This window comes from Anomaloglossus baeobatrachus, chromosome 5 (genome assembly GCF_048569485.1).
Source record: "Anomaloglossus baeobatrachus isolate aAnoBae1 chromosome 5, aAnoBae1.hap1, whole genome shotgun sequence".
NCBI lineage: Eukaryota > Metazoa > Chordata > Amphibia > Anura > Aromobatidae > Anomaloglossus > Anomaloglossus baeobatrachus.
In genome coordinates, this window is record NC_134357.1 from 250,020,342 (window position 1) to 250,038,506 (window position 18,165).

General features: G+C 44.9%; 1 protein-coding gene across 1 annotated transcript in view; it reads right to left on the bottom strand.

Moving 5' to 3' along the window:
* Window positions 1-1,283: 1,283 nt before the first annotated feature.
* Window positions 1,284-18,165, bottom strand: part of LOC142311164 (pendrin-like) — a 173,241-nt gene continuing 156,359 nt past the window's right edge. The window contains exons 18-20 of the mRNA XM_075349343.1: window positions 8,373-8,518; window positions 8,131-8,214; window positions 1,284-4,486 (exon numbers count right to left, since the gene is read on the bottom strand). Coding sequence (XP_075205458.1) covers window positions 4,463-4,486; window positions 8,131-8,214; window positions 8,373-8,518 — 254 coding nt within the window. The 3' untranslated portion in view covers window positions 1,284-4,462. The remainder of the gene's footprint in view (window positions 4,487-8,130; window positions 8,215-8,372; window positions 8,519-18,165) is intronic.

Consider the following 18,165-nt stretch of genomic DNA (forward strand, 5'->3'; position numbering starts at 1 on the left):
CCCTGTCAGGTTTAATAAGTGGGATTTCTTGCCTTATAAATGGGGTTGGGACCATCAGTTGTGTTGTGCAGAAGTCTGGTGGATACACAGCTAATAGTCCTACTGAATAGACTGTTAGAATTTGTATTATGGCAAGAAAAAAGCAGCTAAATAAAGAAAAACGAGTGGCCATCATTACTTTAAGAAATGAAGGTCACTCAGTCTGAAAAATTGGGAAAACTTTGAAAGTTTCCCCAAGTGCAGTGGCAAAAACCATCAAACGCTACAAAGAAACTGGCTCACATGAGGACCGCCGCATGAAAGGAAGACCAAGAGTCACCTCTGCTGGGGAGGATAGGTTTATCTGAGTCACCAGCCTCAGAAACTGCAGCTCAGATTAGTGACCAGGTCCATGCCACACAGAGTTCTAGCAGCAGACACATCTCTAGAACAACTGTTAAGAGGAGACTTTGTGCAGCAGGCTTCATAGTAAAATAGCTGGTAGGAAACCACTGATAAGGACAAGCGGCAACAAGAAGAAGAGACTTGTTTGGGCTAAAGAACACAAGGAATGGACATTAGACCAGTGGAAAGCTGTGCTTTGGTTTGATGAGTCCAAATTTGAGATCTTTGGATCCAACCAGCGTGTCTTTGTGCGACGCAGAAAAGGTGAACAGATGGACTCTACATGCTTGGTTCCCACTGTGAAGCATGGAGGAGGAAGTGTGATGGTGTGGAAATGCTTTGCTGGTGACACTGTTGGGGATTTATTCAAAATTGAAGGCATACTGAACCAGCATGGCTACCACAGCATCTTGCAGCAGCATGCTATTCCATCTGGTTTGCGTTTAGTTGGACCATCATTTATTTTTCAACAGGACAATGACCCCAAACACACCTCCAGGCTGTGGCTATTTGACTAAGAAGGAGAGAAAGGGGGTACTACGCCAGATGACCTGGCCTCCATAGTCACCAGACCTGAACCAAATCGAGATGGTTTGGGGTGAGCTGGACAGTAGAGTGAGGTCAAAAGGGCAAATAAGTGCTAAGCATCTCTGGGAACTCCTTCAAGACTGTTGGAAGACCATTTCTGTTGACTACCTCTTGAAGCTCATCAAGAGAATGCCAAGAGTGTGCAAAGCAGTAATCAAAGCAAAAGGTGGCTACATTGAAGAACCTAAAATATAAGACATATTTTCTGTTCTTTCACACTTTTTTGTTAAGTATTTTATTCCACATGTGGTAATTCATAGTTTTGATGCCTTTTTGATGTGAATCTACAATTTTCAGGGTCATGAAAATAAAGAAAACTCTTTGAATGAGAAGGTGTGTTCAAACTTTTGGTCTGTACTGTACATTTGAGAAAAGGCATATATTTTGTCCTCCATTTTGCTCATGAAGTTGTGCAGGAAGAAATAGGTCCTCTTTAAGGGGGTTATACATATTAAAGTAAGCTAAACAAAATGATTCCAGTGGGACTGGTAGACCATCTAATGTGTATGTGAAGATGTTTATTATCTGGACTTCAGAGGTCTCATGGAGTCCATTCTTCAAAGTGTTAGAGCTGTTTTGTTGGTACAAGGATGGCTTACATGATATTAGGCAGCATTTTTAATGGTATGGCTGATCTCAATTTCAATATATTTAATGTAGTGATAAATACATTGACGACTTTTGTACTTAGCCACGATGGTCTCAGTCTCTTAGCTCGGCTAATGTCACTTTCTTCTCGAACAACACCGAGTCTTATAATGAAATCAACAATTCCTCAGTTTGACCAATCTTGTCTATAATGGTATTGGTATATGTCAAAGCAGAATAAGAGAATGCTGCCCTACTCCATTATTCTTTATGAGGTCTCTTGTTCATTTCTTTCTTTTATTGGCACAATCCTAAAACATCTTCACAATTTGCAATAACCGTATCAAGTAAAGAGCAGCTTTTTAAAGTGAACTTATTTCTAGGACATGTGGCCATGTAATAGGGATATTTTAGATGTAAATAAATTGTATCTAAATAGCCACCTTAGCTGGGACCTTCAGTATATTGCTACAGTACATATGTCTAAGTAAAAGCTCCATCAAAGCTCATGAATAGCACAAAAATTTGGTTTGTCGAGGCATGTCACCACCCAAGACAATAACTGAATTTCCTGTGCCAAGTGTAATGATTTTAGTATAACTCTGACTCTGCTAAGCCAGGTAATGTATGTTGTCTTCGAGGTTAGATCTGAGGGGAAGGGCCTGTTCTGTCATGCCTCATTCCGGAGGTCACGCCGCCAGTAATAGTTCCTGCTCTGCAGTGTGCAACTGGTTCCTGTGAGTGTACTCTGATCTAGTCCCGCTACCAGGAACCGTTCTCCCTGACCTCCTGTCACGTCCCCACCGGAGTCCGCTCCTGCGACTTCTGCTCAGATCGCCAGACGACGCCATCTTCCCACCATGGATAGTGCTGGGGATGGGAGAGGAGTCGGTGCCCGTGGTTCTGCGGAGCACAGTGTCACGTCCCCACCAGAGTCCGCTCCTGCAACTTCTGCTCCGATCGCCAGATGACGCCATGTTCCCACCATGGATAGTGCTGGTGATGGGAGAGGAGTCGGTGCCCGTGGCTCTGCGGAGCACAGGTTCCGCTCATCCACTAGGCTGAGTTTCCCTGGAACCTGCAGTACCAATGGCTGACTGTAGGTGGCGTGTGTCTCCCGGCTGAAGTGGCCAACATTCACCTGCAGCCTATGGGAAGACACCACACCCTTCTTATTCCCCCTCCTGTCACATGACCACTGCCAGTGATAGTTCTGTTCTCCTGGCTCATGTGCTGTTTGTATTGTGATTCCTGTGTGCTGCCCTTTGCTTGTTGTTTGACTACCCTCCTTCTTGTTGTTTTTGTACCTTGCTGCCAGTTCCGGATTTGACCTCTGCTTTGTCTCTTCACTACGCCCTTGCCTGTTTTGCATCTCCTGGTTTTTGACCCTGCCTGACGACCACGGACTAAAGCCTACCACAGGTAGCGATCTCTGAGGGTCTGTGTAATTCCAAATCCCTGTAAAGGGGTTAAAGGGTTGCAGAGTTCTTGGGGTCCTGCTTTGTGAGTGGCTTTTCTCTAGATTCCCCTTACAGTTAGTCTGAGTCTGTGGTTTCTATCAGGCTTACACCTCCGTCCTTCCTGTCCGGTCTTACCTACCTGCCCACCTGACCCTGGTACAGTTCAGTGTCCTCAACTCCACTCCCTCCTCTGTGCGTACCTGTTCTCCCTGAGCTCTGTCTCTCCTGTCCGGTCTGTCTTCCCTGTTTTTCTGACCCTGGTCCCATTCTGTGTTCCGACCTCCACTCCCTCCCCTGTGCTTACTTGTTCTCCCAGCCTCCAACCTCTGTTTTGTTCTTTCACTTTGGCTTGCTTACTCCTCAGTACAAACGTGACATCTCAGCACAGACCTTGGCTGACTGATTATCCCTACACTTGTGTTAGTGACCTCTAGTGGGCCTCTGTATTCCTGCACTCAGGAGCCCTTCCTCCATCTGAGTCCCAGCGCCCACTAGTGGTTGCTTTATACCAAGTACTCTTAATTTATTGAAAGGGCATCTGTTTTTTTTCCACAGCTTAGTTAATTTATATCAACTCAAGTGGACAGTAAAATATGAAAATAATGATTAGGAGAACTGAATGACCAAATGTTATTTATAACTAAAGTCAATGGGAAACTCGAGCATTTTTCTGGAAGCTTCCTGAAAAATGCTTGAGTTCCCCATTGACTTCCATTATACTCAGTACTCAAATCGAGCTCATCCAAGTGTCCGATCTGCTTACTTTGATTATTGCACACTCGAGCATTGTAGTGCTTGCCCATGACTAATGGCCAGAAATTCCAAGTTCCTCAGGGAAAATTCTGGTGATGCGTGTTGCTTAACTTCGCTGATTTTCCCCATTCCACCTAATCTCAGTACTTAAACATGACACTTTTGCTCTAGGGTTCTGGTACCTGCACTTTATATACCTTATATATGGGTTATACCATTAGATATGTTAATCTAGCACTTTTTGCAAGGTATTTCTATATTCACTGGTTATTCTGTATGATTTTTACCATTACTGCTAATCTTCTACTGTTGAGTATCATTTTAGACTATACAGTATATTAAATGTGAAATTATTTTGCCTATCTTGTATTCCGTCTTATTTATATCATTCAAATGAAAGATGTATACACCTTCAATGAATGTGTACCGAAATTTAATTCCTTTTAAAAATTAGCTTTCGGTGTGCTGCAACTGAAGATGTATATTTGGTTAGATTTGTGCCAGCCCATTCTGAGAGATTCACAAGACACAAAGGATAGGTCTGTCCAGATTTGTGGAGTGAGGCACTCAGGACTTTCTGACTTGGTAGGGCTTACTTTGATGGTCTAAGGGTAAAACTTGAAAACATACTAATAACTATAGAGTCCAGAGGAATGTCGAGTTAATAATAGCAGTGATCTTCGTTTTCATCAGAATGCCAGTGCTCTCATTGCCTGCCAAAGTAAATAAAAGATATCAGTCCATATACCCTACCAACAACTTCAGAACTCATACAAAATCTGAACATATTAAAGACCCAAGAACAAAAAATGTGCGGCTTTGCTGAAGTTGTAAGTATTACTTTTAGGATAGTTTAGAGGAGGCAATTACTTTAAAGCCTTCACAACATTTGATGTACCTATACATCACGGTTGGAAAATGGTTGCGGACCAATGACGGTATGTCATGGCAATCATGTGGGCACATAGGCTGTGCCCGCACAATTCTTGCTGGGAGCTCTGCTAAGTGATGTTGAGCTCTTGCTGTTTCAGCTAGGCCAGAACACATGCTGACTATGGCTGTTTAAGCCCCTAAATGCTGTGATCAATAGCGTGCTGCAACTGAAGATGTATATTTGTTTAGATTTGTGCAGTCGTGTCTGTATCTGCACGGCGCTATAATAATAAATAATAATATTAGTGAATGCAGCATTTAGGAGGCTGGGAGAGGGAGTAGGGCTGCCATCAATTAATGACCTCCAGGTTTACTGGATATAGTGGCCTTTTGGTCCATGAGAGGAGCATGGTCTAAAAACTGTTCCGTTAGTATCACATTGACAGGGGTAATTCATTGCAGTGCATGTGCATAAGGCCATGTGCCTACGGGAGAAAGTAACCACGGATTTTGCCACGGAAAACCCACAGATTTTCCAGATAAATCTGCGGGTTTACGCAAGTACAGACACTCCCCATGTTATCCTATGGGATTTGGGGAATGCTGTATCAATGCTGCGGTATTTGCGGCTGTGGATAATGCTGCGGATTTCCCGCAGCCGCATGTAATTGCATGTCCATTATTCATGCGAAATTATCTGCGGAATTCTCGCTCTTCCACTATGGATATACAGGGCGGGAAATTGTGCACGAAATCCACACTGTTTCCACAGGTTTACCGCAATAACTCCACAGAAATACTGCAGCAATGTATAGCTGCGGATTCCGGGGAGTTGCTGCGTGAACCTGCAGAAATACCTGCAGAAATGTCCGTAGATATGATCTCCCGTGGGCACATGGCCTTACAGTGCATTACACCAGTGATCAAAGTAATAAAGTTTAAATTCAAATATAGGAACTAGGTAAAAATGTGAAAAAAGTCAAATATTAATAAAAAAAATCACAAAATAAGGAACAGAAAAATGAAGAAAATGTACACAAATAAATACAAGAAAATATGTAAAAGCAAAAACAAATGAAAAAGTATAGATTTTGTACAAAAGGACCTGATCTATTAAACAGCCAAACTACTTAACCCTTTCAGTGAACACTGTAAAAAAAAATGTGGCAAGAAACTATGCTTTATCCTCAAACTACCGCAAAAAAGTTGAATAATGCGCCTTCAAAATGTTGCATGTAAATAGTAATGCTATTGCTAAAAACTTCTTATCCTGCAAAAACAAGCTGACTCAGCTCAATCAGATAAAAAATAAATAGGCTATAGCTCATTGAATATAGCAATGAAAAAACAATTATTTTTTCTATAACATTGTTTTTTTTGTTTTTTGTTCTTGATATGCCACACCTGTGAGGTGGATGGATTGTCTCAGCAAAGGAGAAGTGATCACTAACAGATTTAGGCCTGAAACACATATCTGTTAAACACGTAAGTGTTTGTCCCGTTTCCGTATGTACCGGAGACACGGACAAATGCACATATTAATCTATCATTGAGGTCACACGTGCGTGATTCCATAAGGTCCGTGTGTCCGTGTCCGTGATCCATATGTGTTTCCGTTTTGCACGGAATCACGGAAGCATGTCCGTTTTCAGCACAGAACACGCACACACGGACCCCATGAAAGTCAACGGGTATGTGCGCACAATAACATGACACGGATGCATCTCTGTATGCTCCGTGTACGTTTTGTGCTTTTTTGTAGCGATGTCAGTCATTCTTTCTTTTTCTGTCTATGTCGGTCAATTTCCCTCAGTCCGTCGGTCGGTCTCTGTCTGTCGGTCGGTCTCTCTGTCTTGTCTGTCCCCCTCTCACAGTCTGTCGGTCAGTCTCCCCCCTTTCTCATACTCACCGTTCCCCGATCACCGGCGCGGCTGTTCAATAAACTCTGGCGGCTTTTACTATTTTGAAAAAGCCGGCCGCACATTATTCAATCTCGTATTCCCTGCTTTCCCCGCCCACCGGCGCCTATGATTGCTTGTAGTGAGGCACGCCCCCTCACTGAGTGACAGCTGTCTCACTGCAACCAATCACAGCCGCCGGTGGGCCGGTCTATACTGTGCAGTAAAAAAATTAAAAAAAAAATTAAAAAAAATGACGTGCAGTCCCCCCCATTTTGATACCAGCCAGGGTAAAGTCACATGGCTGAAGGCTGGTATTCTCAGGATGGGGGAGCTCGACGTTATGGGGAGCCCCACAGCCTAACAATATCAGCCAGCAGCTGCCCGGAATTGCCGCATACAATAGATGCGACAGTTCTGGGACTCTATCCGGCTCTTCCCGATTTGCACTGGTGCGTTGACAATTGGGGTAATAAGGAGTTAATGGCAGCCCATAGCTGCCAATAAGTCCTAGATTAATCATTGCAGGCGTCTCCCCGAGATACCTTCCATGATTAATCTGTAAATTACAGTAAATAAACACACACAACGTAAAATCCCTTATTTGAAATAATAAACACTAAAAAAAACCCTCGTTCACCACTTTATTATGCCCCAAATACCCATCCATGTCCGTCATAATCCACGGAGGTTCCGCGTCGCTTCCAGCTCTGTTACATGAAGGTGACAGGAGCTGCAGAAGAACACCGCCGCTCCTGACAGCTCCACGCAGCAACTGAGGTGAGTAGCGCGATCAGCGATGACGTCACTCAGGTCACTCGCGGCCACCGCTGAATCCTCCAACTGTAACAGCAAGTTGCCCGAGTGACAGCGATGAAGTCACAGGTGAGTTGCGGTCTCGGGTGGAGGATCCAGCTAGCCGCGCGTAACCTGAGTGACGGCAGCGCTGATCGCGCTGCTCACTTCACTCACTCAGGGGATTAGCGGTCACCGATGAGTCCTTCACGGGTGACCGCTAATCAGGACGCGACACAGACAGAGCCGCGGGATGACAATGAAGTCGGGTGAAGTTCACCCGAGTTCATTCTCAGCGCGCGTCGCTGTCTGCTGTCTGCGTGTATGTAGCAAATACATTGTACATCACACACACGGAACATTTCACACGGACAACACACACACGTCAGTTAAGTTTCACACGCACACACGGACATTCCACACGCACACACGGCTAGCATACGCAGTTCACACAGATGCCACACGGACCATAAAAACGGACACAAAAATGGGACATGAACCCGAAAAACGGACGTAACACATGTGCGTGTTTTTTCACGGATGTGTGTTTCAGGCCTTAGGCAAATTTGTGAACAACATTGGCGAGAAAAAGGCCTTTGTTCATAAAAAAAAGCCTTAGGTCTTTGAGTTCAGCCAGGTCAGGAACTTGAAAACAGGCTCAGGGGTCTGGGGTTAAATAATTCAGATACTACATGGATTCCGTAATTAGCTTCATACCAATGATTATGATTGTAATAAACTTTTATATGATTCTTGGAAATAATATCAAGCAAACATAAGAGTCTTCTCACCTCATCTGGTTCTTGTAGATCCCGGTATGCTGGATCGACAATCAGATCGTCAATGGGAGTATTTGATTCCTTCATTAGTGAAATCTTTCAAAGAAAAAAAACACATTTTTAAGTGTTAATTATAAATAGGCAGTGGCTACATAACAAACTACATCAGGATGGAACCACCCTGATCTGTTAGATTGAATGTTCCCAGCATAATTTGTAGCTTTTAAGATGTTCTCCAGTCTTCATTTTTATACCTTCTCTAGCAGGGGGTCATGCCCATTTCTAAATTGCTGTGTATGTTCTATGTGCAAGACAGCATCATGAACCGTTAAGAAAAACACATCAGGCTTGATGGTGTCATCAAAGAAATTGCAGATTTCCATTTTCTTAAACATGTTATCTGAGTAGAAGAAAGAAGTGATTATTTCCAGATACTAGGTTCCTCAGATGACTATAAAGTCCATAATAGGAATTAATTAGAGGAGCTAAACCTTTACTAATGAATTTCATTGAAAAGAACAGATACTATCCCTATTCTGACTGCTGCCATATTGGAACATTTAGCCTCCTCCAAGTTTCTGCTGTCATCTCTAGATTTGTCACCATAGTTGTTACACATAGATTTCTGTTTGTTGATCGATGGATGATTCAGCCATTAATTATGTGTAAATTACTATTTTGCTTTAATGAATAGTATCAAATATAGCTGGAAAGAAAAAAATACACAAATAGGGTCTTATCCAACGTATAATAGTACAGAGTTTGTAGCAGAGGCTCACCTCATGTGATTGTGACATTCACAACCACCATAAATGTCTGTAGGCCGCCGCAGAAGGAGATCAAACAATAAAGTAGGAGAAAGGGTTAATCTTCTTTGCTGCCACACAGTCCAAACAATGTAGATTGTTATATGATTTATTAGTCAACAGGTTTCAAAGCACTCAAGGTTTCTTCATCAGGACAATCATCTGATTGTCTTGATGAAGAAACCTTGAGGGCTTTGAAACATGTTGACTAATAAATCATATTATAATCTACGTCATTTGGACTGTGATAATCTATATCGTTTGAATTGTGTGGCAGCACAGAAGATTAACCCTTCTCCTACTTTATTGAATAGTATGAGTTAGTTTCTTGTTCTGCTGACAGGAATCTCTAGATCAATCTCAACATGGAATCCATGGTAATAGTGGTGAAGGAACAGTCATATTGTAAGGCTATGTGCGCACTTGAAAAACGATTTTTCTTAAGAAATTTCTCAAGAAATTTCTTGAGAGTGAAGGATTAGCGCACCTACGTTACAATAATGCATGTGTTATTACCACGTTTTGGTGCGTTTTTGGTGCGTTTTTTCTGTAGGTTGGTCCCTGCGTTTTTTAATGCTTTTACAGCTACTTTAACAGATAATATATAGATAGAGAGATAGATAGAGAGCTAATAGATAGATAGATAATAGAGAGAGAGATATAGAGATAATAGAGAGATACATAGATAATAGATACATAGATAGATACATAGATACATACATAGATAGATACATAGATAATAGATAAATGCATACCGTAGATACATACATAGATAATAGATACATAGATAGATAGATACATAGATATATAATAGAGGGATAGATATTCCAGCTTTATTTATGATGTTTTTGTTCCCCACCCCACAGTATTTATCAATCAGCTGTGACACACTGAGGACAAACTTCAGTTCTCGCAGCCGGTAATGTATTCACATCACCGATGTGAGAAATGACATGGAGTTACCTCTGCAGCCTCGCTCAGGGAGCCGCATTCAGCACTCGCTCACTGAACGAGGCTGCGTGGAGAACTGTCAGACACGGCTGGAGCAGTGCTGGAAGCGCCGCGGGACATCGCTGTGGATTACGCCGGAGCTGTGTTCTGGGGTTTAATAAAGTGGAGAAAGTGGGGGCTTTTCGTCTTTTAATCCAAATAAAGGAACTTTTCGGGGTGTGTGTGTGTTTTTATTGTCACTTACAGGTTAGTAATGGCTTGTTATAGACACTGCCATTACTAATCTTGGACTTAGCGGCAGCTATTGGTTGCTGTTAACTTATTATTACCCTGATTGCCACCACATCACGGCAACAGGAAGAGCCGGGGACACGCCGGGACTGTCTCATAATGGATGCGTCATTCTCGGGGCAGCGGCGGGCTGATATTCTTGGCTGCGGGAGGGGGGGGGCATTAACCATGGCCCTCGCCCTCCCCAGCCTGAGAATACCGGGCCACCGCTGTGTGCTTACCTGGCTGAACGGTAAAAATTCGGCGGAGCACACGCTTTTTTATTTTTTTATTTTTAATATGTACATTAGATTTCTATGTGTCTGTGCATTATATATGTATACTTCCTACACCACTGAAAATGGAAGAACTTTCTCTTCCTCTCCTAGTCACATCACTTCCTTGCAAAACGCAGTGCAGTGATGTACACTATGTCCCGAAAAACGCAAAATTACGCGGGAATAAAGCAGGAAAACGCAATGAAACGCACATAACTTCCTACCTGCGTTATTCCCTGCATGATTTCATGATTACATTACAGTCAATGGAGTGAATAACGCAAAGCTGCAGAAAAGAAGTGACATGCACATTATTTTTCTCAAAAAAATCTACTGAAAGAATTTTCTTAAGAAAAAAACGCAGTGTGCGCACAGCTATTTTTTTTTGCCATAGGTTTTGCTGGGGGATATCTGCAGAAAGGTACAACCATTTTCTCAAGAAATTTCTGCAGCAAAAACGCACCAAAAACAAGGGTAAAAAACGCAGTGTGTGAACATAGCCTAAGATGGTGTCCAGTACCCTGTCGCCCCCGAATATGATATGGCAAATTGGTTTTATTTTAGTGAAAGATGTTTGTTCTGTTTGCTGTGTCTCTCAGAAATCACACTCAGTGGAGATCTTCAGGCTCTTTATTAGGTGGTGTTGTCAGCCATTACATGTCTCTCTGCTGCCTGCACTTTGTCTACAGTACCAACGAGTTCCCACTTGCTTGTGGTGCATACATACAAGTAGTGATACCCCTAGAGGCCATATATCATATTGCTACATCCTTTCTCTTTTAACTGGAAGAACAATTAAACATAATAAACACAACAGTTATCTGACCAAGTAAGAGATAATTTCAATATATACAGTTAGATATAATCCTTGAGGTGCGCAGGCTTTCTGATCATTCTGCCCACCCTGGTAACATAAGAAGAGTCAATGTCCACCTCTGATAGTTCTCCTGATTCTGGTAATATGCCTTCTGATATTGCCTGTCTCTGGCTAGCATCCTCACCCTGAAGGTCAGCAGTCACTGTTGGTACTTGGCTTGTACTTGATGCCTCAATGTCTTGGGTATCAGGATACTGTTCAAAAGGCAATGAATCATCTCGTTCTTGCGTTTTCCTCAGATATTTGATTTCTCCTTTGGCTTCTACTGTCCTCTGTTACAATTTTGTAGGACCGAGGTCCTAGTTTCTGGACAACCTTTTCCTTTTGCCAGTGTTTGTCATATTTGCTGCTTGGCTGCAGCCATATCTTGTCATTTCTCTGGAGATCTGGCAGATCCTTTGCAGATTTATTGTAATAGAAAGCTTGCCTATCTTGATTTTTCTTTAGTTGAGCTTTGATGTTTCCCACCAACTTTGGCTGTAACAGCTGACTAGCAGTTGGTAAGAGTGTCTTTGTACGCCTACTCTCTGAGTCTCTGTGCCGGACTGCTGTCTATGCCTTGGGTGGGTGTGTTTCTATGATCCAGTATAGACAGATATGCATCAGTATGTGCCTGTTTTGCTTTTTGCATGAGTCTTTTGGCCTTTTTTACTGCCGACTTTTCCATTACTCTACGGATACCTTGGAGAAGACGTCTGGTGTTCAAATTCCCATCTCTTGCTAAAATTTTGAACTCTTCTGAAGTAAACTGAGCAGCATTGTCAGAGAACACAATATCCGGAATGCCATACCTGGCAAAATGGGCCTTGAGGGGTTTTTTAATCACTGTTCTTGCCCTTGTGTCCTGTAACAAATCAACCTCCCAAAAGTTAGACAAATAGTCCACTGTAATCAGGTATTCTTTGTCATGCCATGTGAACATGTCTGTTCCAATTTTTGACCACGGCCTCTGTGGAATTTCATGAGGTTGCAATGTCTCCTTTTGTTGCTTATCACTGCAGGATGCACATATTTCCTATTGTACTATATAGTTTTTAATGTGGTCATTCACTCCTGGCCAATAAATAGATTCTCGTGCTTACCATAGACATCCTTCCCTGCCTAAGTGAAAAGAGTGCAGTGTTTACAATATGTCTCTTCTAAGAGCTTCTGGTATAACAGCTATGTCTCCTTTAAAGATGATTCCTTGCTGCACTGACAGTTCATCTCTTATGTGGAAGAATGGAGAAACTTCCCTTGGCGCATGTTGCTTATACTTTGGCCAGCCCTGCAAGATGACAGTCTTTAAGATCAGGAGAATTTTATCCTTCTCTGTGAAAGTCTGTATTTGCTTTAACTTATCTTTTGACACTGCCAGGTAGTCACACATATTGAAGGTTTCAATGTCGGCCTCCTCCTCATCATTTGTGACAGGTAGGTACGCTCTGCTTAGAGTATCTGCAATCAGTAAGTCTCTTCCTGGACAGTAACAAATGTCAAAATCATATTTCTGAAGTCATAACAGCATGCGCTGTAGTCTCTTTGGGGCATTTAGTAGTGGTTTCTTTGTAATGCTCTCCAACGGCTTGTGATCCGACTGCACTGTTACTTGTCGACCATAGGTGTATTGGAGAAACTTCTCCATCCAAATACCATAGCCAGTAGCTCCTTCTCAATCTGAGAACAGCCCTGCTCTGTTGTTGTTAGGGTTCTCCTTGCAAACATGATTGGATGTTTGTTCTGCATTAGTGTGGCTCCAAGGCCTTTTTCTGAAGCATCACATTGTACCACCACTTCTCGCCTTCTTTACTGACTGGAAAGCAGCCTCCTGACTTTCTGTCCATTCCCAGAGCCCATCTTTGTGGGTTAGCTGTCTCAGAGGCTCACACATATCTGACAGATGCTTGCAAAATTTGGAGAGATAATTTACCATGCCCAGAACTCGTTGTACTCCACACACATCAGTCCCGACCAGAAACCGTGCACAGAGGGGGTACTCGGACCCTGAAGCCAGGACCGGAACCAACGGCTTAGCTAATCAACCGATTAAGGGCAGTATTACAGGTCCTGTCCCAACCAAAGTCCCAAAAGCAGACAACCACCCACAGAGAGGGATAGGGCAACCGCTAGGGCCCATAGATCCCAGGGGTCAGCAATAGCGGGCACGGCTCCTCAGGCACACAGAAAGCCGGGAGCGGACTCCCGTGTTCCATACCGGGAAGTCTAAACACACAACCACAACAGTGCAGAGGAAAAGACGGCGACCACCAGCCTGGGTGGGGGACCAGAGTACAACCGGCCGCGGCGGCCGGCCACCAGCACCTTGGTTTACCAAAAGACTTGTGTGATTATTTAATTTTGGGTTCACCATGATAACCCCTGTAATTTGTTTGTTTTTTCCCCCATGCATTAGAATAGGGACCCTGTCTTCTTGCCAGTACCTATTTAGGTCTTTGCCCCTGAGGTACATCTGGTAACTATACTGCTAGTATAACATGCTATTTTCCTTTGAGCTGTGATGAATGCTTGCTGGCATGGCTGTTCCCTCCCTGTATCACTAACAGGCTAGTCAGTTCACTCGGGGTTAAAGTGACTACAGTGTCATGGGCCTGTGAGGTTTCTCTGTGTTTAACCCATTGGTGACTGGGTCAGGATCATTGGGGACTCTGATGTGGGAAATTGTACTATCTTATTCCCTCCCTCCCCTTGTGTATATCACTGTCTACCTGGGCTGATGATCTGGACCCAATAGGTGATGATTTTCAAGGTCTAATTTGATATCTGTTGAGATGCCTCACTAAACCTATGCTGACTTATATGTACCTGTTTTGTACTGTTGAGTGACTGGCCAGCCTATGAAAGATAAGGTTCAATATCAATAATGAAATAGTCTTTTCCACATGTGGTATGTTTGATACTAATTCACCACTGATTTAAATATATGTATTGCATTCCATGCTACAAAACAGTGGTCTTCAGCTGTACCATCTTTTTGATGAATTTTCAGACCTGATACAGGCTTTACAGTGACCAATACAGGATAATGCATGTTAAAAGAGGATATTGAATGTAAAATCCTCAGTGGGGCTCTATCTATATATATAATTGCCTTATTCTGTCTGTCTGTCTGTCTGTCTGTCTTGCTCCAAAATTGTGTCCTTACAGTGACAACCGTCGGATTGGCCGCTGGGCTCGGCCTGGCCCCGCCCCTCCACACGGATTGGCCGCTTGGCTCGGCCCCGCCCCCCACATGGATTAACCGTTTGGCCAGGCCCACCCCCCGCACGCGATGCCCGCTAGGCCACGCCCCCCGCACGTGATGCCCGCTAGGCCATGCCCCCGCACGCGATGCCCGCTAGGCCACGCCCCCGCACACGATGCCCGCTAGGCCATGCCCCCGCATGCGATGCCCGCTAGGCCACGCCCCCGCACGCGATGCCCGCGAGGCCACGCCCCCGCACGCGATGCCCACGAGGCCACGCACCCCGCACACGTTGGGCACCTGTACACCACCCCCCAGGACTACTCCTCCCATTATACTCCTCTTTCCCCAGGACTACTCCTCCCATTATACTCCTCTTTCCCCAGGACTACTCCCATTATTCTCCTCCCATTATACTCCTCCTATTATACTCCTCTCTGAGGGGTTCGCAGCATGGGGGATGGAGCACGATGGGGATTGCAGCATGGGGGGTGGACCACGATGGGGGGTGGACCACGATGGGGGGGTGCCCAGCATGGGGGGATGAAACACGATGGGGGGTGTGCAGCATGGGGGATGGAGTACGATGGGGGATGTGCAGCATGGGGGATGGAGCACGATGGGGAGTGCAGCATGGGGGATGGAGCACGATGCGGGGGTGCAGCGTGGGGGATGGAGCACGATGGGGGGTGCAGCGTGGGGGATGGAGCACGATGGGGGGTGCAGCGTGGGGGATGGAGCACGATGGGGGGTGCCCAGAATGGGGGGATGGAGCACGATGGGGGGTGCACAGCATGGGGGATGGAGCACGATGGGGGGTGCGCAGCATGGGGGATGGAGCACGATGGGGGGTGCGCAGCATGGGGGATGGAGCACGATGGGGGGGTGCGCAGCATGGGGGATGGAGCACGATGGGGGGTGTGCAGCATGGGGGAATGGAGGACGATGGGGGTGCGCAGCATGGGGGATTGAGCACGATGGGGGTGCGCAGCATGGGGGATGGAGCACGATGGGGGGTGCAGCACGGGGGATGGAGCACGATGGGGGGTGCGCAGCATGGGGGATGGAGCACGATGGGGGTGCACAGCATGGGGGATGGAGCACGATGGGGGGTGCGTAGCATGGGGGATGGAGCACGATGGGGGGTGCGCAGCATGGGGGATGGAGCACGATGGGGGGTGCACAGCATGGGGGATGGAGCATGATGGGGGGTGCACACCTCCCCCCAAAACACACACACACACCGCCACGCACGCACCGCACAACACACCACACACACACTGGGAACCACAAACACCGCCCTACACAGACACCCACAGACAACGCCGTACACACACAACACCCAACACGCAAACACCGCGGCACACACAAATATACGCACATACCGCACAACACACACTGCACAAAACATACCTCCCCCCAAAACACACACACGCACTCCACACCCACACAAACCGCGCAACACACACAGCACCACACACACACAACGCTGCAGACACACAGCGCTCCACAAACAACGCAACACACAAACAACGCAACACACAAACAACGCAACACACAAACAACACCGCTCTCACCCCCCGCCTTACCCAGACAACACCCAGAACATTTACAGCGCACTACACAAACACTTGGTAACTACACACAACAACATCTATATATATATATATATATAACAAAAATCCTACAATACGTAAATTCTAGAATACCCGATGCGTAGAATCGGGCCACCTTCTAGTTTATTATATCTGAGAACTGCTATTTCACACATAACAGTGTTGACATTCATGTTGGGGTTAGCGTGTTCAGTAACCATACCCTATTTGGGCATTTGTTTTAAATGTTTTTAATGTTTCAATGTGTGTTTCCCTTTGTACATTAATCCTTGTGCTCTCTGTTTGATTGTCCCTTGAGCCATTATTTTGTACACTTATGATATAATAAAGTTTTTTCAATTTTCTAAAAAAACATTTCTTCTGGTGATCCCTATTGTGGCATACTCTTTCTCTTTATTTGTCTATTATTTAATTTTGAGTAACCAAATATCCCCTGGTCCATCCGGGCGCGCAAGCCCCTGCCATCGCCATACCCTGCACAGAGACACTGGGCCCCGGGGCAACCATCCCTACCCACGGAGGGGTTAACATCTGACTGCCACTACATCTCCCCCGGGTATCCCACAACAGCAGCGGTGGTGTCCCACTTCTCCACACACCGTGGGTGGAGTCACGAACCGAATATGGCCCAGGCCGTACAACTATGTCTCCCTTTTCATTCAGCGTGTCTGCGTGACCCCCGGGTCTGGAGGATCCCTCGAGCCACACAGCGGGTCCGGATCCGAGCAGCCTGGCTGCTGCGGGCGTGGGGGCGGCACATGAGGATATCATCTGCTACTGTTTTTACCCCAGGAAGTGCTTCCAAATCCTGCATCAATTTCTGCTGGAACATCTCCGGAGCAGGTTTTAGTCCCATGGGCAGTCTCAGCTGGTGAAGAATAGTGAAGAAAATGTCAATAAACTTGATTCTTCAGTCAGTTCCAGATGCCAGAATGCATTTTTGACATCACATACAGAAAATATTTTAGCCTTTGATAGATGTGGGAGAACATCATCCAATGTCGGCATTGGATAATTATTTCTTTTCAGCGCCTTGTTGAGTGGCTTAGGATCAATGCATATTCTTAACTTGCCTTATGGTTTCTGCACTATGACCAAACTGCTGATCCAATCTGTACTCTTCTGGACTGGTTCTATCATGCCTCTTCTCTGTAAATCTTGTAGCTCTACTTTCAGTGGTTGCATTAAATAAATCAGCATACTCAATTTTTATTTTTTGAACATCCAAATTGTGCTCTGCGTTTAGTTTGGGATTTTGTATATCCTGGGAAGCTTCAACAGACATAATGTTTTGAGACTGTACTTTTATTAAGTCCATTGACTGCACTGCTTTTACTCCCAGTATTGGTACATGGTTCCCACCATGCAGCACGGTAAATTCAACTCTGTAACTTTTCCTGTTACATGGGTTCCGTATTTTGAGCTTACATGTCACCAAAGGTTTCAGAACACTTCTGTTGTACATCACCAGTCCTTGTCCGTTGGCTCAATGGAAACCTGTTTGTTCAGCTGAGCACATGGAATTACATTGCAGCTTGCTCCACAATCCAGATGAAATCTTATGGGCTTCTTATCCAACAGGAAGGTTGCATAGAGCTGCTTGCCATCCTTGACTATTGGCTGCCTGATTACATTGATATTCTCTGTTGCAGGACGCAGCTGTAGCCATTTAATTGTCCTCTGCACTGTCAGTGTCTGGTGTCACAGTGTGGACCTGTCTATGCTATTTGCCTGTTCCCAGCCTGCAGACAGCTGAGAAATGATTCTTCTTGCCACATGACCTGCAGGTTTCGCCATATGCTGCACACTTGGTTTTGTCTCTCTCATGTCTTTTAACACAATATTTACAGTGGATCATGCTTATAGTGGAGCTTGGTCTTGTCTTTCCTTTCAAAGATACTGCATGTACCTTATCATCATCATCATCATCATCATCATCATTATCACTAGTGCCTACCATCATCTTCAGGCTGTGTTTTGTCAGCTCTGCAGCCCTGCAGATTTGCATGCATCTCTCTAAGGTCATCTCTTCCTCTCTGAGTAACCTTTCTCTGAGGCGAGTGTCTTT